At 39.0% G+C, this 27,771-nt stretch overlaps 1 protein-coding gene across 3 annotated transcripts in view; it reads left to right on the top strand.

Moving 5' to 3' along the window:
- PHACTR2 (phosphatase and actin regulator 2) overlaps positions 1–26,572 on the top strand; it is a 229,561-nt gene extending 202,989 nt beyond the window's left edge. For all 3 annotated transcript variants that reach the window (XM_074990449.1, XM_074990451.1, XM_074990448.1), the window contains 4 exons: positions 5,861–5,922; positions 8,886–9,023; positions 12,763–12,839; positions 17,529–26,572. In XM_074990449.1, the coding sequence (XP_074846550.1) occupies positions 5,861–5,922; positions 8,886–9,023; positions 12,763–12,839; positions 17,529–17,544 (293 nt within the window). In that variant the 3' untranslated portion in view covers positions 17,545–26,572. The remainder of the gene's footprint in view (positions 1–5,860; positions 5,923–8,885; positions 9,024–12,762; positions 12,840–17,528) is intronic.
- The last annotated feature ends 1,199 nt before the right edge of the window (positions 26,573–27,771 follow it).

Raw genomic sequence — 27,771 nt, 5'->3', positions numbered from 1 at the left:
AGAATTTGATACTAAGGCTGCATCTACACTATGAGATAAATTCGAATTTCAAGGCTTTAGCTTGATATTAAAACATGACTGTCTTCATACGTAATACTGTTAACTTGATTTATTGAGCCATAATGCCGATTACAGAATATCAATATTATGGGATGGGTATAGCATCTACCTCAAATTTAAAATCTCATATTAAGGTTCGTGTGGAAGCACCATGTCCTTAATTTGAATTTGTTAGTCTCCAGAAGTGTCTCGTATGTATCCCACAAAGCTACACGGTGACCCTCCAAGTATGGCTGCTTCATTGTACACTGCTGTGAGGTGTGAAGGAGGAAGGTCAAAGTAAGCCTGACAAGTTTGGATTGCATTTGAATTAAAATTTGAATTGGAATTTAGTGGCCCAGGCCTGCAAGTAAAAAGGGCATCCATTATGAAAAAGTCCCTTTGCCCATTGTGTCATCTGGCATCGGTAGCCATCGCACCCCATCGGTAGCAGTTTTCAGTAGCCCTGTACTGCAATCATGAGCACTCAGGGTAGTGGTCTGACTATCATGTCTCAGGCTCGTAAGAGAGCCCCAGCTTGGACCCACCAGGAGATTCTGGATCTCATTGACATTTAGGGAGAACAATCGGTGGCGAAGAGACTTTGGATGGCCAAGAGAAACGCGGCCATCTGTGATCAAATGGGGCAAGAGATGGCAGCCCGAGGTTATTCCAGGGACTCTGTGCAGTGCTGGCCAAAGGTTAAAGAACTCTGGCAGGCCTATCAAAAAGTCTGAAAAGCCAACCAGTGGTCAGTGGTAGCTCCACAGACCTGCTGCTATTATCAGCAGCTCCACGTGCTTATGAAGAGCGACCCCACCATGGAGGCACAGGTGGGCAGTGGAACTCCCTTGTCTGCAGCTGATGCGCAGCTTAGGGAACCAGGCAGTTGCAGGGAGGGTGAGTGCTGCTGAAGGCACAGCTGGCCAGTGATACTCCCTGGTCTGCAGCAAACGTGCGGCTGAGGGAGCCAAATGGGGGAGGGGGGACCAAAGGCACAGCACATTCTATTTATTAACTTAACCCCCTCCCCACCAAAGCACAACATTCATTCATTATGGCACAATATGATTTATTGGCATTATGGCAGACATATACATAGGTAACATGTACATTACAGATCATTCATAAAGCTGTTTTTTAAAGTGACCCTTATTACTGCAGCCTGAGTGTGGGTACTGACGGATGGCATTGTAGACAGCTGTGAGTAAGCCCTGCCTATTGCTTCCACTTCAGAATTCCAGATAGACGGGAAAGTCTCCCGCCTTGATTCACATATGTTGTGCAAAATAGCGCACACTGTAATAACAGTGGGAATATTAGCTTCAGAAACGTCCAAATGGGTCAATAAACATCTGAACCTCACTTTCAAACACCCAAAGGCGCATTCTGTGATCATTCTGCACTTGCTGTATCTGTAATTAAAGTTTTCCTTGCTGGGGTCCAGGGCTCCTGTGTAGGGTTTCATCAGGCAGGGAAGCAGAGAGTGAGCAGGGTTGCCCAATATAACACCATGCAATCTTGATTTTCTGATCAGGGAAAAAAGTCTCATCCAGGAGCTTTTAGTACAGTCCTGAATTTCGGAATACGCATGCGTTGTGAACCCTCCCTGACCAGCCTACATTGATGTCAGTAAAATGGCCTTTGTGATCTACCAACCCCTGCATGACCATGGAGATGTACCCCTTTTGATTAAAATGCTCTAAGGCCAGGTGTGCTGGGGCCATGATGGAGATGTGCGTGCCATCCATTGCCCCACTGCAGTTAAGAAAGCCCTGGGCAGCAAAGCCGTCCACAATGGCCTATACATCTCCCAGGGTCACAGTCTTCAGAAGGAGATGCTGACAGATTGCATGGCCCACCTCTATCATCGTGGATCCCACTGTAGATCTGCCCACCCTGAACTGATCTGCCACTGACGGGTAACTGTCGGGGGTTGCAAACTTCCACAGTGCAATTGCCACTTGTTTCTGTACCGTTAAAGCCTGCCTCGTTTTGGTGTTGCTGTGCTTCAGGGCGGGCACCAGTGCATCACAAAGTTCCATAAAGGTGGACTTCTGCATGCAAAATCTCTGCACTCACTGCTGGTCGTCCCAGGACTCCAAACAATGTGATCTCACCAGTGTGTGCTGGTCTCTCAAGTCCAAAAACGCTACTCCACTGTGATCAATGCATTCATGGCAGCCACCAGCTCTGTGTTCTTGGACTGCAGTTGGCATAATTGCTGTTCCAAAACACCATCCTCGTCATCACCAGCAGCAGCAGCAGCACCACTCCGGTAGAGAAGCATCATTGAGCTTTGGAACTGAAGGACAAATTGTGTGACAACCGCTGTGGTTGCCAAAACAGTCTGTGCTATGAGTTGGAGCGTTCGTGGATCCATGCTCACGCTGGAATGCTGCAGCAGGAAATGGCACGATCTCCAGTTCTTTTTTCACGCAGGTAGGGATGCACTGAATTGTGGGATAGTCCTTGGACTTCTGGGATTCCAACATGAAACACCCACAAGCAACCAGGGCTAAGGCACTGTGGGATAGGTACCCACAATGCGGTGCTCACGCTGTCGAACTTGCATGGGGCAATAGAGAAGTGGAGATTCGACAAGGAGAAAAGTGGGTTGAATTTCAAGAATCTTTGTGGGTGTGTCTTGCAGAAGCTTTTGCAGACTCCATAGCATCCTCAACTTCCCTGCTTCTTTGCAGAGAAGCCTTTTTCTGCTCTTCATTATAACCACCCTGAATTCCTAATCTTTCCCAGGTGGAGCTCATTCTGTAATCAGGGTTACCTAGCCGTAGCCCTCTAGCCCTGAATGGGCAAATCACCCTGTTAGCGTGCAAAAGGGGTATTTTGTGTGTGAGTTACAGTGTTAAGTGCCTTAAATAAGGCTTTCTCTAGACACACACCCTCTCAATGATAGACAAAAGTTTTGGTGCAGCAAGTGGCAATGTAAACAGGTCCTTGGCTGGCAGAAGTGCTCTCCTGTTGATAGTGTGAACCCTGCTCCTATGGGGTTGAAGTATTTTATCAGCAAACGTGCCAACCAACAGTGTTCATGCTACCTGAGTTAGCCACACAACCATATGGTTAAAAAATCTGTAACGTAGATAAAGCCTCAGTGAGTCAGCTTCTCAGCCAATGTACCAAAGAACTCAAAGCAGCCTGAGGATTTCAGATCTTTTTCTTTAGGAATTGAGTTTTAGTTCTCTAAATAAAAGAGTTCAACATAAGTTCAATATGTCAACTGCATGCTTTTCCCTGAACACTAGATCTCCCAATACGGTTCATCTGCTCCCTCCAGGTTTTGCTCCTCAGACCTTCTGCCTGGGTTTCCCCTTGTCCTGGAGCTTTTCCTCCAACAGACGGGCTTCCAGGTAGAGCGGTTCAGGAATTTTTCAATTAAACATTTCTTCAAGAATCATCAAAACCAAAATTTTCTGCAAGAAAGTTATCAGTTTCAAATAAAATTTCAGTGGGAAGATTTCTCAGGTCCAGGATGAAATTTCTGGGGAAGGCTCTAAGGCAGTGGAGTGGATATGAGAGAGGGACCCACATCAAAGAGCAAATTGATTAGAGCACTCATGTGGGAGGTGCTGTTTCATGTCCCTGCTCCAAATCAAACCTATTAGATGTTCAGTCCTGGGTCAATCTTGCTATATCCCATGAAATATAATCTTGGAAGACTGAGGTATATTGTGTCCACCACTTTCCTTATATCAAGACAGCCAGTTATCTGCTCCTAGGAGCAATCAGACTGATCAGGCATGACTTGTCCTTGGTGAGTCCATGTTGACCATTCCTGATCACTTTCCTTTCCATTATCTGAGGGCTCTTCCAATCTCAATCGTCACCTTCCTTTCCTACAACTGTTTCAAAATGGATTGTTTGAGGACCCGCTCCATGATTTTTCTGATGATGGAAGTGAGAGGCTGACTGGTCTGTAGCTCCCCAGGTTCAGATTCTTCCCTTTTTTGAAAATGGGCATTATATTTGCCTTTTTTGCAGTTGTCAGACCTCCTGCAGTTACCATGCATTTACAAAGATAATGACCAATAGCTCTACGATCACATCAGCTAACTCTCTCAGCACCCTCAGATGCATTAGATCAAGCCCTGTGGACATATACATGTCTATCTTTTCTAAATAGTCCTTAACCTGGGAGATAACACTCTGGGAGATGACCTTGTCTGTGAAGACTGAAGCAAAAAAAGCGTGGAATATTTCAGCTCTTTCCACATCATTGGTTGCCTATTAGGTTGCCTTGTATAGTTAGAAATACAGTGAAGGAAATAATGCTTTGACTACCAAAAGAACTTATATGAAAAATATTCACTTCAATAGCTCAGTAAGAGCGATTTCAGTCATAGAGCAAACTTAGCCTTGGCAGTCTTTGCAAGTGTGAAGTTTGGTGACAAAATGTTCTTGAGGAGTAATGCTGGGCTTGACATTTTCTTTCTGTTGCTGTTTTTAGTTTTGTTTCATTCTCTCCATCTCCTTCGCTTTCCCCCTTCCTTATAACAACGTCTGCTTTATCAAAAGAATTTACAAGTACTGAATAATACTCTGTTTTCAGGTATACCTGGTCCACCCCTGCGGAGATGGGTGTACTGACAGATTAATCTGTTGAACAATCATAAGCCTAATGCCAAAGTGAGAATTAAACTAAGTTTTAGCCACCTGTTTGTTCACTCATTTGGGACAGTCATTATGGATGAGGGCAAATCCTATTGAACAAGTGTTCAAAGCTGTGCTCTAAACCTTTTCTAACACAGTTTGGCCTTGTGCACAGTAGACAAATAGCCTCCTTTAGAACTAGATGTGGTTGGTTGAACCAAAATCCTCAAATTCATGGCCTTGGGGAAACATGGTCCCATATCTAAACTTTGCAATTCCACCAGCAGCTCTAATTAGAATATTTCATCCGCAGTGAAGATATAGTCACACAAAAATAAGGGAGATGGGCAAATAATACAAATAATTTCCTGCATTGATCAGTTAAAAACAATTTGTTGCACCAGTATATGTACGCCTTTTTTAATTTGCTGTTCACAGACATTCAGGCAGTCAGTTTTCAGTGGCACACAATTTTCTGGAAAGTAAATTTCAGTCACATGCACAAATATCTGCAGAAATTCTCAAGTTGCATATCCAATTATTTTTATTTGCTTCCTCTGACCAAGGAACCAAAAGTAATAAATTTTGATTGTTCTGATTATTCATAATTAACCAAGACAGCTTAAATAATGAAAATCACATGCTCGCAGAGAACTATTAATGATCAGTCCATGGAATCTAAAAAATCAACAGCAAAACAACTGACTGAATAATTTCCAGTACCAAATAAATTTAAGGCATTTGCTATAAGTTCATGGATAGTCTGAGAACAAAAAAACAAACAGAAAGAGGTTAGGTTCCTCAGACAGATTATTTACTTCAAATGATTTTCTCTGCCCTAGTAAACACAGTTAAACTCTGAATCTAAACTAGGGTAAATGGGGACTTAGGAATAATGGCATTGATGGTCTTAGCCTCGTGGCAGGTAGATGAAGCAGCTGTGCAGTTCCTTGTTTGTTATTCACAGAGTGCAAATGACAGTAGCCCTCTCTGTAAAATTCCAGGCATGGGTGGATAACTACAGAAAGCTGAAGAATTGGGAATGGGAAAGGGGCAGAGAAAGGTAATGAGCACACTAAAAATAGGGTATCTCAGAAATATGAATATGGATGACCAGTATGCTAAAGCCTGAAACATACTGTCCAGCGAAATATGCCATATACACATCCCTTAAATAGTCATCCCATTTTTTTCCACTCTTTCAAAACAGAGAAGAATGAAGAAGAAGAACAGGAAGCCAGAAAGGAATTAAAACGCAGACTCAGCAGAAAGGTAACAAAATGTTTCAAGTGTATTGTACTCTGGTTTCTTTTCAGATTGTATAAATCTTTCACCTTTTACCTGTGTGTATAATAGAGAACAAGAAAATTCTCTATGCTATTCTAAAATATTTTAATGTATGTTGATGAAACTCTCTCCCATTGCCATTTCCCCATAATATGAACACTGTTATAAAGACAGAATGGATCAAAGTCATCCTCAGTGTAAATCCGGTCTCTTCAATTTTCCCTAGTGTTTTTACAAGGCAGAAGTGTATCTTTGAAAGAAATCTAGGTCCTGATGGTAGTTTTCCTGTGCATATGTGTTTTGGGGGGAAAGCGGGGTGTGAATACGGGGAGCTTTCCCAAGCATGCATGCACACTCATGAAACCCCATCTGAAGGTATTTGCCTCTTACGGAAAATCTATGAGTTTAAGAGAGTCCTGAAAAAGTTTTGGGGTCCTGAACAACCTTCCATAATTATCCCACACACTAGCCCATGGCGCTTGCCCATCACAGAAGAGAACACCTACTGCATTCTCCTCCTCAGGGTTGGCCTAACTCTATCCTTGTTGAAGTCAGTGGTAAATTGGTACAACTCCCACTGCTATCAGATGTAAGCCAATGCTTAGGGTTTTTGAAAATCCCACTCCTTGTGCCTTAGTGATGCATAATATCTTTCAGAGCTCTCAGTGGGATAAAAGCACAGTCCTCCTGATCCATCAAGTATATCTAAATTGCTAAAATTGATTATCAAGACCAAACAGAGTGGTACTGTGGAAGATGTTGCAATGCAAATCTCTCCCAATAGATAATGTACACATTTTTGCTTAGCCCTGTCAGTACAAGAGAGAACCACAGTATCCCAAATGTTTATCATTATGCCCAAATTAATTATTAAATTGTGTTATATTTTTGGATTGTGATCTTCCTGTTAATCTCATGGATATTTCTATTGCCTTAAACAATTGAGAATCTTAAAATCTTACAAAAAAGTTATAATATGTGTATATTTAACCTCTAATCGGAACTTCCCTAGTTTGGCAACACCGCTGGTCTGGCACTGCCAGTGACCCTGTGGGAGCACTCCCAGGGACAAACCGTCAGGCTGAGCCTAAGAGCATTCTGTCTTTGCAACAGAGATCATGTGATGGGGAAATGGAGATGGGAAAGGGAATTCTGTCAGTATTGTATGAAATATACTTTTAGAATGGTGTGTGTGTCTATATATTTCTGTCTATAGATAGATAATTGTGAAACAACAAGCACATAAAAGCTTAAATTTTTCTAGTTGTACCAAACTTGCTTGTATACACGTGCATATTATGTATGTTAGGACTATATTCTGTTGTCCAACACACCACTGCAAACACAGTTATTTCAGCTGGATTTGAGCATTGCAAGAATTTCTGTACTGGATCAGATTCAAGGTTCATTTAGTTTCATATCCTGTCTCTGACAGTGTTCAGCACTGGCGGTTTCAGAGGAAAGTGTAAGAAACCCTAGCACAGGGGTGGGCAATTCGCAGCCTGCAAACCCGCTATCTGCCTCCTTCCCCACGTCTCTGCCACACCAGGGCACTAGAGCCCAGCACTTCCTACTACTTCCCCTGCCTCCCAGCACTTTAGAAGTGCCACAGATTCATGCTCCGTCCCCACTTCTCCCTCTCCCTCACAGAGCAGGAACAGCTGCAAACAGCTAATTCACAGTTTTCCCGCTCTGAGAGGGAGAGGGCGCAGCAGGGACAAAGTGCAAATCTGTGGATTGACAGTGCTCCTAAAGTGCGGGGAGGGAGGAGGTGACATAGAAGTGCAGACTCTGGTGTCCCAGTGCATGAGAGACACATGGGGGGAGGAGGCAGACAGGGCCCACAGGGCTGCAAGTGTAGCCCTATTGGGCTACAGGTTGCTGCAGCTGTGCCCTCCTCTCATGCCCTCCCTCCCTCAAGCTCATCCAAGTCCCTAATAGCTACAGAGTAAACCCTGAAGTAGAAGGTTTCATATCCCTTACAAACTGTATTATTAATGGCAACAATGTGGGATATTCTTGCTCTCCATATAACTATCCAATCCTTCTTCAAATCTTATTTAGTTCTTGGCCTTAGTGACTTCCTCTGGCAGTGAGTTCCACAGTTTGATCAAGCATTCCATATAAAAGTGTTATCTTTTGTTGGTCTTGAATTTACAACCTTTTAATATCATTGACTGTCCTGCATGCTTGGGTTATGAGAGCGGGTGAATAGAACTTCCCAATTTACCTTTCTTATTCCGTTTGTTGTTTAATTTTTTTATCCTACCATTTGTTTTCTAAGGAAAACAGTGCCAGCCTTTTCAATCTCTCTCCATGAGAGAATTTTTCATAGACTCCTGGTAACTGTCATTGTTCTCCACGGCACCCTTTCCAGTTCTGCAATATTCTTTTTGAGATGAGGCAGTGCCATAATATGACATACACTTTTCCTACACTTCCAAAAACATATATGCAAAGGCAGATTTTGCTTATTGTGAAAATAATTAGTTCAAATTAGTTAATTGGTACCTTTAGTGGGATGACTCTGATCATTTGATTCAAGATCATAATAAAGGCAGAATCTGATTCACCAATTATTTTAGTTGCTTTAGACAAACCTATCAAAAATATTCTTTTTATAATGAAAAACAGGTATGATTATTTTAATATTTACAATCTAGCATTGTCTAATAGATTAACCATTGTAACAAAGTTAAAATTAATGTACTAGAGATGAATTGTCAAGATACTTTGTGGCCTGTCTGACAAAGATTAATTTTATAGTCTAAGAAACTAGGTTGCACAGCTTTCCAGTTCCTGTTTAATGCTCCCAAGACAGTGCCTTTTTTTAGATGCCTGAAAGTGACCCCGATTAGAAATACCTTTAATGTTCTCTTGAGGTTACATCTTTCCCTAGGTTTTATATTGGCTTATTCAATTCACTCTTTTCCACCTCCTGTTCACAGCTCAGTCTGAGGCCTACAGTGGCTGAACTGCAGGCAAGAAGAATCCTACGATTCAATGAGTATGTGGAAGTAACGGAGTCCCCAGATTATGATCGCCGAGCAGACAAGCCTTGGGCACGGTTAACTCCTGCAGATAAGGCAAGAGAGAAATAGAAATGATGATAGAGGTTGAATTCCTTATCTTTCAAAAAAATCTCTAATCATTTTCCGTCCCTCTACACTAGTATCATTAATGACATTGTCTTGAGGCAATGAGATTGTCATGGTACCATGCATAGCCACATCTATGAAAACACTCTGCCTATTAAAATTGTACTGACTAGCTCAGTTGTGGCAATTCAGAAGTGAATCTCTCACATTTAAAAATCCTTCCAAGGTAAGTTTGATCACTGCTATCAAGTTTTAGTTGCAATCCCTGGAGTTCAACCAAAGTTTCTGTAGTCAGAGGCCTACAGGCTGTACTTAAGAGCTGCTTTTTTAAACAAATCATAGTGAAATGTAGTGGGCTTTCCCATTATTGTATAAATGCTTGGCCACATGATTACACATCACTACAGTTATCAGCTGACCAACTGCATGCATGCACCATTGGGAATAAACTCAGTTTAAAACATCAAAATCCTGTCTCTTTATCCTGCAGTTTAATAGAGGAGAGAGACAAACTGGGTAGCAGAGAGAACTTTAAAAAGCAAGAGAAGCTATCCAATTTCTTATTCACTTGTAAGTAGAGTTTTAAAAATAAGTAAAAGGATACCAAAGAAAAGTCATACTTTTTAATGAAAAATCATCAAATATTTCAGACTTTATTTTGCTAAAAGTAGATTCAAGTCTGGGAGGAAATTATTTTCATCCTTTGTGACTGCAGATAACTTCGGAGTACAGACCATAAGGAGCTACCTCCCACATTATACGCTCCCACTCAGAAGGAAGTGAGTGGCAGCTACTAGCCTTAGCTTCCAGTGAACTTAGCAGTTCACTCTGAGTACAGTGAGTTAACGCTAATTTAGGAGACGTCTACTCTTACCAGAAGATTGACTCCTACAGGGCCAGTCTTCCAGGGTTCAATTTAGCATACCTAGGCCATTTCTACACAGGCCACTTCCTTTGGAAGTGGCATGCTAATACATGGAGCTAAAGATGCTAATGAGGCGTGGATGCAAATTCCCCATGCCTCATTAGCATAACATCGTGATTTGGAGTCCAAAAATTTTCAGGAAGAGGGGCCTCCGGAAGAATGACTTCCCTCTGGAAGCCCCCCTGGGGCTGCGCTTCTGCACGGCGTTTTGGAGTCCGGGAGAACAGTCTTCTGGACTCCAAATCACGTGACATTATGCTAATGAGGGATGGGGAATTTGCATCCATGCCTCATTAGCATCTTTTGCTCCGTGTATTAGCATGCCACTTCCGAAAGAAGTGGCCTATGCAGAAATGGCCCTCGTGGGGATGCGCTAAATCAAACCATCAGGGCTCTATAGTCAGCCGTGGTACTCTTAATTCTTGTGAGGAGTAAGGGAGGCTAATGGGAGAGTTTCTCCTGTTGACCTCCCACTTGTGGACAGCCAGAAAAATCAGTCTAGGATACGTCAATTCCAGCTGTGCAATTGTTGTACCTGGAAATGTGTATCATAGATTAACTTGTTGCTCTGGTATGGACCTGGCCCTAAGCTGGAGGTAACAATGACCTGAATGGCTGTGGCACTCATGCCAGCCACAAGTGAAGAAAAGATTTTTGGGCCTACTGATGCCGTCCCTGAATTTGTGCACAATGGTGTCATTCATTAAATCCTGATATTGCTTTCTGCTTTGACAATAGGCAAAGTGCAATTCTGTCAAACTGCTTGTTTCTCTGCCTTCCTGGAGAGAACTGCTTCTTTTTTTGCCCCAAAGACTTATCAGTAGGGCCTTTCAGAAAAATCTATTCTGCTGTCCAATTCTCCTGTAGAATCCGCTTCAGAAACCCTCTGCTAGAAATGGGTGGTTTATCTACCACTGTTTCTGTAACAAATTAGATAGAAGATCCTGCAATACCTGTAAAGTACCACAAAACATACATACAAGAGTCCAGTCCTTTTTTGCTTAAAAAAATGAAAGCACAGCTTTTATTCTACTTTATATTTTAGCTAAATTGTTATCCACCAAAAGGAAATCATTTCTATAGTATAGTCAATAACTTGTATTTCAAAACATAGAACCTTATTACCGAATCATGTCCTGTCAGATCAAGTGGTTGAGACTAAAACTCTATTCCAGGCCTATTGCTAGGTTTCAGTCCTCTTAGGTACTGAGCATTCTCTATTCCTCATGAAGTCTTCACTAGCAGAGAACATTAAGCACCTTGCAAGAAACTGAGGTAAGCAGTCCTCAGGCAAATAACTGCTTGATCATTCATGGTGGCAATGTAACTTTTTCACTTGTAGGTCATCTGCTCAGGTCTTGCTAATAGTGGCTGAAAGTTATTACGACCACCTGACAGACCAACACCAATAAAAATTTTTACCTCACCACCCAATCTTGCTAATATTGTGGGACCAAAATGGCTGAAATAGCATTGTGTATATTATTGCCATCTGAAATATATTTCTTAGCATCAATCCATTTTGTGATGAACAGATCTCCACAGCATAGTTGCCACAAATTGGTTTCCATTTTTCCAGTCTCAGCAGAGAAGCAAAGCTTCTGGAGACTCCATTACCTCTTTTCCCCAGTCCCTCTAGGTCCAGTTGAAGCACATCAGTGAAAAGAAGCCTGCACTATACCAGTTCCATAGAGTGAGGCCTCTGGTATCTTGGCTATCAGTATGGGATATATTTAAAAACAATGGGGGTGCAATATCTGAGTTGTGTCTCTTTCTTTACTATTTTGCAGCAGTCTTATGCTGGTGTATCACGGGGCTTAAGCAGGACTGTCCCCTGCTGGAACATATGGTTTATAATTTAGGAGATGGCATTCTGACAACACAGCATAATCTTATCAGACTTAAATTCTGTCCTGCTTTGAAAGACATTGCTCTGTCAATGAAGTGTCTTTTTATAATACAAATTGTATTACTTGTACTTTAAACACTGAAAGGAGTGAGAGAGAATAACCCTTTCACTGAACAGCAGAGTCTGAAAGCCATGGTTTATAATGTTTATAGATTTGGACCAAAAGTACTTATAGCAATATCTGTGTGTGTAGAGTGCTGACCTTTTAAGAAATTATGTGAATTATGTAGTGAGGTAAAATAATTGCAGCTCTTTTTATATAGGCATCAAGGACTGACATTTTGAAGTGTGCCAAATTTCCGCTATTCTTTAGTATGTGCCAGCTGAAAACACAGCCATGGAATGTCCAAACACATCACATAATGTTACATAAAATTGATCAAACTGAATGACTACTTTCCATTTGAAAAGTGGCATTTATCTTGCATTTCTGAGATCTTGTCTCCAGTCGGGAGCAATAGGGATCTTGTAGTTTATGCAGTTGCTATGCATGAGGTATGACTCATCCTACACTCCAAGGCTATATGCTGTGATAATCTCTTTGCAGATGCATACTAAACAGATGGCTGGTGAGGGTGACAGATTCTCTTTCCCTCGTCTTTTGCAGCAGGTACCATATATCGGGGGAGGAGTTTTCTGGCCCAAGACATTTTCTTATAGGTTTCTTAAAAGTGGTATTACTGAATGAAATAACCATAAATGAAAGAGCCATTACAGTCTTAGGATTGGAAGTGTGCAGGAGTGATGGATTACATGAAAGGATTTAGTGAAAAGTAAATGGAAAACAAGTAGATGAGGGTATTTTACATCTCAAAAGTGAAGGTTTTTGTTCTGCTAATGTATTTTTACTGGGTGTTCCCCTTTGTGATGTTTGTTTATGTATTTTTAATTAGGCAGCCATACGGAAAGAGCTGAATGAATTTAAAAGCACGGAAATGGAAGTACATGAGGAAAGTCGACAGTTTACAAGGTAAGTAAAAGTACCTTTTGGTGTAAAGCTAATAATAGGTGAATATGTCGTATTAATCTCTGCCTTTCCCAAATTCTCTAGAGTGCTACTGTAATTAATTCCTTGACCTTTAGCTGGTGGAATATCCCAGTATTACTGATGTGATCAATGAAATCACATAACCGGTATGGCAACGAGGGTAACCAGAACAGATTAGATTTTAAATGGAAAATATTGCTTATGAGATCTGAAAACTAATCCTTTCATACATTTTATTGGATTCAGCATGTCCCAGATGAAATTAACAATCTGCAAATGTGGAAGGAGAGCTTTGCTTCCACCAAACCACTGCATATGTTAGTGTTAGCCCTCTTAGTGGGTGTTTTAAGGCACTATAATCAAGCCAGCAGGCTAACAAACTTTGCAAAGTCCATCCACACTCGAGGGAACTTCCTAACAATACCCACAGCCCCTAACAACCTTTGGGAAACTTGCCAAATTCCAACATTCCATTCTAACATTCCTTATTTATCATGAATAACATTTTCATATGCAACAGCAACAAAGGGTCCCGTGGCACCTTATAGACTAACAGAAAGTTTTGAGCATGAGCTTTCGTGAGCACAGACTCGCTTCATCAGATGCAGCATCTGATGAAGTGAGTCTGTGCTCACGAAAGCTCATGCTCAAAACTTTTCTGTTAGTCTGTAAGGTGCCACAGGACCCTTCGTTGCTGTTACAGATCCAGACTAACACGGCTGCCCCTCCGATATTTGATTTCCATATGCATCTCTCTTTGAACCTGTGCTCTAGATCTCACCAAGACACTTCAAATCAGTCTTGTTTGAAGTATTCAGGATACATTATCTTACAGCTAGGATATGTCAGAAAAGAACTAAAAGTATTTTCCATCTGTGATTGATATCTGTCTTTCTTAAACCCCATATCTTTTAAAAGACATGTCCAAATAATCTTAAATTTTGTCTAAAAGTAGTTTGATGATTACAGATCAAACAAAACAAATTTGAAGCTAACAGGAGTTTTACTGTGGATTTTAAATTTGGTAGTAATAAGAAGGCTCTATCAGTGGAAAACAATTTTCTGTTCAAGCTACTGCAACTCCATAAGGATTACTCAATATATTATTATTGTATTAATCGTAAGCAAGGCTCTGATATTTTAAGACCACTATATGCTTACCAAATAGGATCATTATTAGAGAAAGTGATAATCTATATTTAGGTTACATGACAATTCACATTATAATTATTTTTCTGACAGCTTTTTGACGCGCTGTAATGTCTCTTATGATTTGCCACAGAACTTTGAAATTTGGCAGAGGTTTATTACAGAGGTCAGATGTGTGCTGTTTGCTGTCACTATGATAATTTATCCTGATTTCTCCAAATTCTAAGCTTCTGAAGATGGCATTTAGCAGTCTGCATTATGCTTAGTAGGTCTTGTTTCTCAAATCATTCAACCAATACTTAATTTGTAATGAAAAAGGTGCTGGGACTGAAGCAATTGTGTTTTTTTTTACATTCATGACTGATGTAGCAAGTCTAGAGGTGCCAGGGCTATCAACTGCCAAGACTAGAGGAGCTGGCAGTCAGGGTTCTTTTGGTTAGCTATCAGGAAAACATTCTAACTGTAAGTATAGTTAAATACTGGAATAGGTTATCAGAGGACGTTGTGGACTAGATGACCTCTTGATGTCCCTTTCAGACATACATTTCTATGATTCCATAAAAACTGAGACTTCAGATAAGACACACACAAATATTGATCCATAACTGGGTCCCTTCCTCCTTTCACTGCCACTGTTGCCACTATTCTGCAATTGTGTGTGATCCTGTAGTTAACTATATCATAATGCACGGTCACAATGGGATAGAACTGGGCTAGATGATCAACATTAGTTCTGGATTTTCCTAATTTGTGTGTGCTTGACTTTATGATTTTAATAATCTTTTAAAATAAGGTTATTTAAGAATACCTAGCACTTCAGTGCAGTTTATAAACATGAAGGTGACAGTTACACCACAGAAATCTGTAGACAGAAGTCATTGTCAGAAGAGATTTCCTGACAAAACATCTGTGGACAGAGTACAGCCACACACAAAAGCCAGTCAGAAGATCCTGGGCTCTGTCGACAGAGCTGCCAGACTGCCCAGCTGCTCTCTCGACAAAACAGGCTCCCGGATGCACAACAACAAAGCTGCCCATTGTTCTGGATGCCCTGTCTCCAGAAATCCCCTGGGACCATTTACATAGCTGTTTTGTTGACAGACATCTGTCCACAAAGGTGTTATGCCTCGTGGCTTTCAGGCATAAGGCTGTCAACAAATGTGCTGGGTTTTGCACATGCTGTGGACAAAACCCATTTTGTGTATAAACACACTAGGGCTGTGGCCATACTTGGCCAAAACTTCGACATGGCATGAGGCAGTGAATTGAATATTCAGCGCCTCATTAGCATTAGGACGCTTCCAGTTGCAGCGCTTCAAAAGCGCCACTTTTGAATGCACGCGGCTACACAGGGGTCCACGTTTTGAAATCCCCTTACTCCTCTCAGCTGAGGAATAGCCAAACTGTAGCCAAACTAGTTAATTCTCATAACACCTCATGAGGCAGGCAAGGAACCACTGTAATTTTTACAAACAGGGAAACTGACCCAAGGATTATAACCCAATGTTTTGCTTAGGATGTTAGAAAATGCCCTTCTTGAATGTGGCTACAGATCACTTGTGTCTCTCCATTTTGGTCCCAGTTTCTTGTATTCCAGTCTTTAGGGTGTGTGAAAATACAGGCTTTGACAAATGCAATATAAAGTAAATTACTGGAGACTGTTCTGTGATGTGAGCTGATGCAATTGGTATGTAACTTCTCGATTAAACCATTACAAATTGTATGGGAAAACTAGCACCTATATATACAAGAGACACCAGAGAGGATCTTGGAAGTGTTTCTCACTGACATTGAAAACAGCAGTTGATGGACACAGATTATAGTAGGATTCTCAGAAATTCTCAAAGGTGTAAGGCAATCCAATTCTTGAACCCAGCAACCCAGTGGCAAAGCTATTTAGCTGAGAGATTTGAAGCAGGGATGCCAGTCTTACCCATGTATCCAGGTTGTCATCAAGGAGCCTACTGCCTGAGGAAGACTCCAGCTCCAAAGTACCTTCTCTCTGTTCTCTCTAACCATTTTGATATTTTGATTGGCCTGTGGTGGGGAGGAGTAATTATACTAATTCAGTGCACTAATGCTGGAGAAAAGTCATTGATGTTGAGAGCAGAATCAGGCACATCGGTGAACTATGTCAGCTATATTCCTTTCAACAACAGGGCTTTGAGGAGACTGAAGCTCTTTCCTTTCTTCCCAAAATTGAAATCCTATGACATCTAACAGACTGAAAAAACAAAGTAGGGTTTGGTCTAATGGTATAACAGGCAAGTGACTCTAGGTCAGAAAATAAATTATTAATTTAAAAGAAAAAAGAACCACTTAGGAAGTACAAATTAAAAGTGAGTTGCAGTCTGCAGCTGGGCAGAACAGATTTGCTCATAAAGTTAAGTGGTGGGATGAGAAGATGAAGGAGCTACTTCCTATAGGTCATTATTAATCTGTTTTCTCTTGCCTTCCCCAAATCTGATACTGAGCTTTGGATACACAATAAACAGCTTTGATGTTTATTTTTGTATCACGTATAATGTTCAAAGCCTTCCTATTAGTTCTGATAATACAATTTGATTTCTCATGTAAGTTCACAATTACATTAACGGGATCATTTTAAATGTAAGCCTAAGAAAGTGGATTCCTGAAAGGGGAAAAAAAAAGTCTTTTATTAACAGAGTAAGAATAATTTACCAATCTGTAAACATTCAGATTTGGGAAGACAACATAATGTATATTTATAAAGTGCTATGTTGTATTTTTTGAAAATTTTTCCACCCCTGCATGAGATTCACCATCCAACCTCTATAGACAGTAGACACCATTCTAATTAATACAAATGCTAAAATCACAAATTTGCCTTTGGAAATCATTATAATCTCACCTTGCTGCATAACATGCCAATATTGGGTTTTGCAACTAAACCCATAGTGCCCATAATTTAAAAAGTGACCCTGATATACATATGAATTATATGACAGTAGTGTAGCTTGTTTTCTTTTGCCTTGAAATGTCTGTCAGAAAAAAACATATGTAATTATATCTTACCCAAAATTGAGTATTTTGCCTTTTTTTTATATATTTTCCATGTTTGTGTGTACATTTCGAAACTATTTAAACAGAAATTCTTACTCTTGGTGATGGCTTATGCTACCAATTACTGCTGGTCTTCTAATGATTTATCTGGCATATCTGACTGCACTTACAAGAAAATAATAGTGTGTAAGTGCGAAGTGTCTTTTATGCTAGGATCTCAATGCAACATGCAAAGATGTTTAAGTACTATTTTACCTATTTTACTGATGAGGATGCAGTCCTAAAAATAATACTTGTTTTTCAAAGATGATTTGTGTTTCCTAGTCAGTTGTTTCACATGAGACATAATCTAGTTTGGATCTCATTTACATCAATGAAAATCAAGAGCATTTCTGTTAGGTTTGTGGAGATAAATAGGTGTGAAATCAAAATCTGGCCCAATGCCCTTATTGGATGAAACTATACTACCTATAACTTTTATTTGATTTACTGTTTCAGGTTTCATCGTCCATAATTGTTTGACAGTATCCCATACTTCACACATCAGTTTCCTTCAGGGAAATCATTGCATCGTGAAGATCTGAGATTGCACTGCAGCCTGAACAAGTATGAGTGCATGTTGCAGTTTATCCTGAGGTTAATGAAGAATGTGGCCCTCATCTTTATTAGCAAACAAGAAATTTGACTGGGACCAGAACCCACGGAAAGTGAGGGTAACATTTCATTTTAACTAAGCACTGTGTTGGTGTTAAGAGAGATTGTGGTTCTCTGTCTAGTTCACACAGATACCTTGTTATTTTTTTTTTCATGGAAGCTTGACTAAAGATAAAGGCCTGAAGACAATTGTTTGACAGCCTGTGGCCAGGAACTTATCAGGCTTTACATCATAGTGACTAAGGGTAATTCGGGGACAATGGAGAAACAGAGGGAGAGAGAACACAAGAGGAGGAGATAAAAAGAGATTTCACCTGTCAGTTCGCAAAAGAAAGTTAAAGCAAACTGGTAGCAAGTTCTTTGTGAAACTGGTTGAATTATGTACTTGGGTGGCAGAAGAAAAAATATTGTAAATCTGGCAGTTTGAGGAACTGTGTGTGTTTTCTAGAGACCTCAACCTATCCTAGCAAGACAGTAAACCACCATGTCCTCATTTCATCCGTACTTTAGTGAAGTACAGTAATATTTGTGGTGCCAGTGAATCCAGTTGCCAGAAAATATTCTTGTTATAATTCAATGTATTTTTTAAAATTCTGACAAGCATGCTTAGAGAAAATATATTGAGTATTCATATAGCACAGCTAAATATACTTGGTGTTTTTTAATGCAATTACACCTTGGATTCGCCATGATTATTTATCAGAATTACACACGTGGGTTTTAAAGGACAAATAACAAGACACTGTGAGTGCAATGAAAGGATTCAGGTTTTGAAACACTCTTCTTTTGTCTGTCACGTTGTCAGAGTAGTGGCTCCAATATCTCTTTGAACTATGGCAGACAGTATTGACAATCGTGATCTTCTGATTTGAAGTCAAAATTAGAACTGAAATCAGCCATGAATTTGCATTTAAGTAGGTTTGCAAAGTTATTTATAAAGTGACATTACTTTTAAGAGCTACATTAGCTGGATCCCTTGGATTGCTTCTAGAAAGAATTAACATGTGGATCAATATATCTTCATCAAGGGCCTTGTAAAAGCTACAGAAAATCCTTAGCATCTTCAACGTGTTTTTTTGTATGTGAAGAATGCTTATTAACTCAGTAACTTCTGAAAGTGCATTTGTGAATACAGTGCTATTAAAATTAAATGGTATGGAGTGTGAAAGGCAATATGTGCTTTTGTTGTGTCAGCCCTAAGGCCTATTACAAGCCTTTGGCATTGTTTACACTAAAGAATTCTCTGTCTTATATTGGCACTTATTTATCCTTTGCTTTATGTACACAATAAATGTTCTGGACCTGGAGTACACAAAAACATACATGTAATGCAGTATTACAGTATATATGTTATTTATCCTTTTTTATATGTGTACATAATTACAATTTATTTTTGTCTTATGTGCCCTCTTCAGTTTTTAATTATAAAAACTAAGTATATTTTCAGGCAATAAAAGGTCTATGTAGAGTGTTTTTTTTACCTCAGATTCTGCAGTAGATTTGTGTGGAATGTTTTTAATTTATAAAATGGAAAATTGTCATTTTAGATGTCTGCCTAAAGTCAGAAAACAATTAGCGGTTAAATTTAGAGCTCAGTCTTTACTGATATTTACAAGACCTTGTTTGCGTAAGTGGGATGGATTATTTTTGTAAAGGGCATTCAAGTAATAGAAGGATGCTTTCCAGGGCTGGCTTTCTGTTTGTTTTTAAATAGATCGATTCAAACATTTTAAAAAATAGGTTGAAAGGAACTTTACAAACACTTTAGTTTTGGTAAAAGTCCTACAAAATGCAGGATGTGAACCCAAAAATATCAATAACTACTGAAACAGCCAACTGCAAGCTTGTAACAGATAAAAATAACCAGCATGGTTCCACCACTTACTGGAATCAATTAGGTGTATTAAAAATAGAAGTAATAGGAAACAATTTAGCTTCTTCAATGCCATCATTTTGTAACTATAACAGCAGCATTTTTTCATCAAGGAAGCAATGAAGATGTACACCACACTAAATCATACATAAATGTGCAAGCCATTAGACTTATAGTTTTGACAGCATTCTTATTAAAATCCCATGCTTTTCAGGGTTTAAAATTAGCCATAAAAATGTACCAGGGTTTAAAGCTTGGCAAAACAATTCTTTTTTCTGAAACTGTTTTTGTTTGTTTGTTGCCAAATGTAGAAGAAAGCATGGAATGCAAAACAGTATAGAAATGGACTATGTCGACACTGAAGCATTTAATTTAAGCATTTTTGTTTTAAAAAATATTAAATGGAACAGTTGACAAGTCCTTAATGTGATCTAACGCAGAAGTTCCCAAATTATGTTCCAGCAGAACACTGGTGTTCGGCGAGCTATGCCAAAGTGTTCCACCATTGAAATTGAGTAATGGCGGTCTCTTCCCCATTCCCCGAGGAAAAAATAAATTTTGGGATGTTTTATCTTTCATCCCTGCTATATTTGTTTAGTTAATGTCTGGTTTCATTATTATTTGTTGAGTTGCATTTACTGTGCAATAATTTACTTAATAATATTATGAAATATTTTCTGTTAGTAATGTTCTTCATAGTTAGTATGATGAAGTAAAAAAAAAAAAAAAAAATGTGTTCCACAAAGAGCACTGTGACATCTGAGTGTTCTACAACCAGACAAAGTTTGGGTACCACTGATTTAACCACTTTGGTATTTTAGAAAATAGCATATGCCGTGTAAGAATTTCACAAACGTACGGCCTGATTCTGCAAAACTTATGCAGGATAGTAGTAGCATTCATACCATTGTATGAGTAATGACTACCAATGTAAATTAAAAACCAGCAGGACTGGGAAATCAGAGCTCCCTATGAAATCAATGGTGGGTTTTGCCATTGAGAATATATGCCATTGTGTACATGTGACAACTAATTGGAGCTACCGTGGCTTCCACTGTTAAAAAGATACAAACTGTGGCCCTTACTTAGCAAAGGACGTAATCAACATGCCTAAAATGGGACAAAGGAAATTCACCTCAGTAAGACTTATGCACAGACTTAAATGCTTAGCTAAATTAGAACTTACATATTGTTTATGCATAATATACATATACATATTTAACCCTGTATATATATTATATATATTGTAATTTGCAACAGGATTGGAGGACAAAAGTTGTAAAGTATTAATCAAGTGATAGACAAGTTAATGAAATTGTGATACATTGCAGTGCTTGATGAGGGAAGTTTGCTGCTTTTTGCTAAGTCGCATCACTTCAGGTAGGTCTCTTGATCCTTTGTCCTGGCTCCCTTGGAGACTTTCAGATCACTGTAGTGAAGAGGAATATGGTGTACATCTAAGCCCACGGGGGCTGGCAGCAAGCAACTCAACAAAAAATAATCAAAACTACTGTAACATGAGGAAAAACTGATTGGGGAGAGTCAACATGGAAATCCCAATGGCATAAAAGGAGAGAGAAATAAAGTGAAAAAGTTCTCACCTTGCTGCCAAAACCAATTCAATATGATTTTGAATTTCTTTCCAGACAGATAATTAATACAATTCTGTTTTAGAACACTTGACCAAGGCTTTGTTTCCTGTATTGTACTCAGCAATCCAAACTGAACAAAAATATGTTTACGGCACTCACTAGACTGGAATAACCATTCCACAATTACTGGATAACAGACTCAGGTGTCAGTCTTGCATTTGTCTTACATCCAGACATTCTACTGCATTATACTCAAGGGTACATAGGATGGGTCCTTAATAAAATCCTAAACTCCTATGTACAAAACAGATTGTAATATCTGAGTCATTCTAGTCTCTTAGGTGACATTTGTATTTCCTTATTGATAAACAGAGAAGTTTTTTAAAATGTGTAAAATCCTCTATAATTAATGGCAAATATATGCAGACTTAAAAACTAAACATGTTTCAAAACAAGATGCTGGTATCAGACAGGAACTGGAGACCTAAGCCTGTTAGGGTGGATCCCACAGTGGAGACAACATGGAAGCTCGAATTAAGGTATCTTAATTTGACCTTCCCCTTTAGTGTAGACCTGGCCTTAAAACACTATGGCTGCGTCTACACAAGCATGTGCTTTCAAAATAGTTTTTGAAAGGAAGGTCTCTTTTGAAAAATCCTTCAGATCATCTACACACAGAAAGCATTCTTTCAAAAGTACTTTCAAGGATGCAGTGCCCCTTTCGAATTTATGCCTCCCTTCCTGTTCCAGGAAGAGTGTCTTCTTTTAAAAGGCTCTTTCGAAAGATGTGTGTAGATGCTCCATGGGTCACTCTTTCAAAAGAGCAGATCGCACCTTCGATCTGCTTTTTGTGTATAGATAAGTGATTTTGAAAGGCAGATTTCAAAGGTTTGTCTTTTGAAATTGCACTGGTGTATAGATATAGCCTACCACGTACAGCGCTTAGTGCCATTAATAGCTTCATTGAAGTCCATGAGTTTCCTTGCCATAAGAAAACATACAGGCCGTGTCTCCACTTAGTAGAAACCTGGAAATGGCCATGCTAATGGCCAAATCAAAGAATACTAATGAGGCGCTGAAATGCATATTCAGCGCCTCATTAGCATGCCGGCACCAAGTGCCATGGTTTGCTCCTGTGTGGCTTGTCTACACCGGAGTCCTTTTCAAAAGGACCCCACCGACATCGAAATCCCCTTATTCCTATGAGCTCATGAGTATGCATTTCAGCGCCACATTAGTATTCTTCGATTTGGCCATTAGCATAGCCATTTCCAAGTTTTTACTAAGTGTAGACGTGGCCACGGTGGGTTTGCAGGGTTGTACATGTGTGGAGGATCAGAAACTTACCTAGAAGAACCAAAGTTCCATATGTCCTCTCTTCTGTAGTTGACGCTACTAATTTCTAAAGCAGTGCAAAAATTTAAACCCATGCCCTGCTTTGGTGAAGCATACGTCCATTATTACAGAAGAACTACTGAACTTGCTCACTGGTAGCTACAGGTCTTTGTGGATCAACACTAAAGAATTTTTTTCATTAAAGCTGTGATCCAAACTTAAATATATCCCAAAAATTCAAAGGTAGATGCCCTTTCTAACTCATTTTCCTCAGTACCTCATCTTCAATGAAGTTGCTTCAGGTTCAAGTTTTGTCAACATTTGTGCTACACCCTTGTTAAGGAGCCAGATTTACAACATGGTTGTCCCTAACATAGTTACAAACCTGGTCTTATAGATGATTTGGCATGAATTAAAAATGTATTTACAGCAAAGTCTATATTACAGATTGGAACTACAGAACCAGTTCAGCATTTGCTGAAGTCAATATAAAGAATTCCTTCACTTTGGTAGGCACTGGATCAGGACCCATGTTTAGAATCAGGTTAGTGACCAAATGAGTTATAATCAGATTCCCTGACACGATTGTACCTGTGTAGTATAGATACAGAGCTTTACTCTGCTGTAAGCAAAAATCACAATATGACACTTTGTCCTTAATATCCAGTATGAAGTTTTGTCAGATGGTATCAAATTAAAGGTTTATGCTGTGGCCTTCAGCAGTGGCTGTTCTGGCACATCATAAGTCCATTATTTTAATGCTTTAACACTCTTTTTATTTGTATCACAAGGTATAAAATCCGTTCAGCTGCTGTAAATTAAAATTAAGATGTTCACAGGGTGAAAAACAAATTTGCCCCCTGCCTTTAGGAGCCACCAGATTTAGCTCTTCTGCTGTTGATATTGGTATTTTTATTGTACAAAGCACAGTGCAATACATGCTGCTAGAACTTAAAAACTAGCTTTTGAAGGACAAGAATAGTACGTAGCAAACAAGTTGTGAAAGATGTTTATAGGTTGCTAGTGAAGTATTTTGAGAATAAAATAAAAATGGATGAAAAATAAATCCTCTTGAATTCAAAGCTTAAATTGTCTGCTTAGAAATAGGCATTTGAAAAATCTTGTGAAGTATAGAGGTAAATTGAGAGGGAGAGATGCAGTAGAAAAAACATAATATAACATGATGGCAGGTTTCTATTTATTAATTTTTATGAATGAGATTATATTTTATTATGTCAATCTCTAGATCTTTTCCCAGAAGTTTAAGGGAAATACAGCTCATATGAGCTGCTTGTAGCAATGCAAGAAAGTTGTCTTGATACCAGGAGGAGTCTTTGTCTTTTATTTCTTTTTCCATCAAGAAGCTAAATATTGTATTGGGTAGGACCAAAAGAGTTAATGATAGTCTATCCCTGGTACTACTCTCATTAATTCTTGATTTAGCATCTTGCAGTACTATGTCAAATTTTGCCATGGTTAAACATTGTTATAATTGAGTAAAATGATGCTGGACTTATCAGCTGTGTCAACATAGAGCAGTAGTGGTGACAGTCTGATGCAAATAAGCAGTCTTGAAAATGTAAAATGGTGACTCATTTGCATAGTCACACAACTGATGTACATATTCATGGGGTAACTTGCATATTTGCAGTAGAAATCAAGTGGTGTAGACGTGGTTCTGCTGGCAAAAATTACCTTTGTCAGCAGCCCCAATGCGTGATTTTTTCCACACAGCCATCTTCTCTTCCTTTTGGTATTCTGTGTGATGTAATTTTGATGTGTAAATTTTGGAATTAAAGAAACATCATGTTTTGGACAGTTATTTTAATTGGTATGATTTTGAGTCAAACAACCACATCAGTGACTTAATGTTTTGATGGGCAACTAGACATTCCAGGGTATTTTTTTATTATTTTGATATAGCAAAAGTTAATTTAATATCTACATTAAAAGAGAGCTTTTGAATTTTTATTTTTCTAAAAGAGAAATAGAATTCTGTTTGCAAAAAAAAGTTAAATCTGGGCAAGGTGATGGATCAGCACTGTCACTGCTCTAAGAACCAAAAGGTTTGTGGCACTTACCAGTTGCTCTGGCTATTACCATGACCTGGAAATGTCAATATCTCACTGGGTTGCGGATTTAGAGTACGTCTACACAGCAAAGTTATTTCAAAATAACAGATGCTATTTTGATATAATTATCTAGCATCTAAACAGCGCAACCATTATTTCAAAATAGCAGTTGGCTTATTTTGAAATTGGCAAATCTCATTCCGTGAGGAATAGCGCCTATTTCAAAATAGGTGCTGTTAAGAGAGGGAATAGCGTCTATTTCAAAACAAGCCGTAATTCATTCAATGTCTCTCTTTCAAAATAGGCTCTATTGTGTGTAGACACTATATTTCTAGGATGACCATCCATCCCGTTTTTGGCAGGATGGTCCCGTATTTGGGTCGCCAAAAAAAATATCCTGTCTTATTTTACAAAAGGGACTAATTGTCCCATATTTGCTGTGCAGGCTCAGCTGCTGGCCAGAGAGCACATACTATACGTCAGTATGTGCTCTCCACAACAGAGGGAGCCAGCAAGTTAGCCTACTTTCCCCTTCCCGAAGGCTCAGGGAAGTCGGGAGATGGAGCGCCACAGCTGCCCCATCCCTGCCACTTCCCCGAGGCTCAGGGAGGGTGGGGGAAGCACCACCCCACACACACACCCCAATCCTGTATGTGGTTTTGAGAGATATGGTCACCCTGTGTATTTCAAAATAGTTGTGTTATTTTGAAATGCATTTTTGAGTACAGCAGTATTATCTCAAAATAAGACTGCTGTGTAGACATACCCTTAGATGTACACTGCACTTTCAAGAACAAGTATACTCACATGCAGAACTAAAGTACCTATTAGGACTTGATACTGGAAATCTTTCCTCAGGTGACTCTTTCCACTTAAGACCTCTGAGAGATTTCAAAAGGATGTCTCCCTTGCAAGGGTTTTGCCAGGTTAGCCAATCCATTAAAACAACAGAGAGGAATAAAACTTGCTATATGTGACATCCAAATAGAACTAGCAATAGATCCTATAGGGGCTGATGAGGCTTTCATTGAAGTCAATGTGATTTTTGCCATCAGTTTCTCTATAAGTAAGTTAAGGCCCATATTCATGAGATATAAATCTAGGCCCTGTTGAAGGTTTTGTCATTGATTTCATTGGGATCAGGATTTCACTTACAGAATCAAGGCTGTCGTTGAATGTCAACAGTTAAGGTTGGTGTATGTATCACTAGGTACAAGGACAGTGTTGACACTTCACTTTATTACTATTATTGGATAAAAACAAAAACAAAATATGCTCAATTGTGCTCAAAGTATCCTGCCTCAGTTTCACCAAAGTTTCATACTTAAACTGAAAACAAGTGAACAACATTCCAGAGTTGATTTTCTACTGCCTTGATGTTGGCTACTCACAGGTACCTAGGCCAAGTGGACTTAAAATGTCACCAGTTCCAAACTGTGGCATTTTACACACATTTTGCACAGCTGTTAAGAGATGCATAAGGTAGAGAAATGGAGAATTAAACAATCAAGTCTTAAACTTATACAGTGTACTTTATATTAATGTGATTGTAAAATAAAGACATGAATGCCTTCCTGTGAATTGTACCTAACCAAAGTTGAGCAACGAACTGTGGCAAACTTGCCGGAAATATCAGACCTAATGAATGAGTTTATAATTTCCAGTGACAAATCCTATATTCCATATTACACAGGTGTATTGATATCTGTGAATGTAAATAACTGGAACTGCACATTAATTGATAGCACATTTTTTCTTGATCCTTGTTCTGTTCTGCAATATGTATTTTCCACTACTGTCATCTGAAAAATGTATAATTTTTTATACAGTATCTGTCTTTCTTTTGTGTTTATGCTGTTATTTAATAAGCAAAAATGTGTTCTGCCTAGCTGTACAATATTGTAGGATACTTTGCTGTGCACAGTTTCAAGTGCCTTAGAAAACCATTTAGCTCTCTCTCTCTATATATATATAAATATATACACGAAATGAAAAAATTACCTCAATAAAATTGTTTAGAAAACAAATATTTTCTTCTTGAATTTGTAGTAAGTATATATGAAAGTATATTAGATTTGATTTCTGATAGACCTTACCTTGTAGAAAGTTTACTTCTGATGGTTGGCTAAAAAGTGACTCTACGGCAGAAGAGGAAATGAGCTTTTATGGGACAGACCCATTTCTTCAGACCTGGAAAATTCCAATCCAAAGAAGTGGGTCTATCCCAGGAAAGCTCATCACCTAATAAATTATTTTGTTAGTCTTTGAAGTGTTACAGCACTGCTTTTTTGTTTTGTGAAGATAAAGACTAACATGACTGCCTCTTTGTGGCAGATGAGGGGTTCATTTCCCTGCATATAACTCAATGAAATTAGCTTGCTAAATTCCTTGTTTTGGAAGCTCCTCACACATATTTGATATGATTGCTCTTTTGTATATAGCCCTGTTCATGAAGAGCTGTGCTTAGTCACTCTGAATTAATATTTAGATAGCATGAGCTGAATTGAGAGAGGGGCCTGATTCCACTGTCCATTTCACTAGTTTTATATCTATTTGGTTCCCTTTGCTGACTTCAATGAAGTAACTCTTGATCTACAATGTCAGAGCAGAATCAGGTACTTAACTTGGTAATGTTTATCTGAACTGAACATATAAAAGCTCACAGAAGACCACAGCATGCCTTCCAATTTTTTTTGACATTTCACAAGCAACAGCATTCAATAGAGAAAGACTAATGTTATGACTACAAACACAAGAAAAGAACAAGGCTATGCCTAGAAGCACAGCATTTGTGTTTTTACAAGAGTTAGCAAAACAATTCCCTTCAATGGATTTGTCTCAGCACTGTTAAGCTGTTTCTTCATGCTGTATGTGAGAAATGTATGCTTAGCCACCATATTCTTATCTCTAGTATTGGAGTAAAGTACAATAAAGTTAAGAGTTTCTCTGAATCTACCTGAATTGAACTGAAATCAGAAAATGGGCCAGTATTCTTGATGTGTCTTTTTATTATACTAAATAGTACTTTTTTTTTTACCCATAAGAAGTAACACATCTTATGAAAATGTCTTCCTCCTCCTAGCAATTGTGTGTGTTTGAAGTTTAGGTTTTAAAAATAATCAGGTTAAAAATTGTACAATATTATGCATATGAACTACTTCAAATATTATTTTACTAGACACTTATAGTCAGGAAACTCTCCACAGCTATGCTGC

Source organism: Carettochelys insculpta, chromosome 3, assembly GCF_033958435.1.
Source record: "Carettochelys insculpta isolate YL-2023 chromosome 3, ASM3395843v1, whole genome shotgun sequence".
Lineage (NCBI taxonomy): Eukaryota > Metazoa > Chordata > Testudines > Carettochelyidae > Carettochelys > Carettochelys insculpta.
Note: the sequence above shows the minus strand (reverse complement) of the source record. Positions and strands in the feature narration are given on the sequence as shown.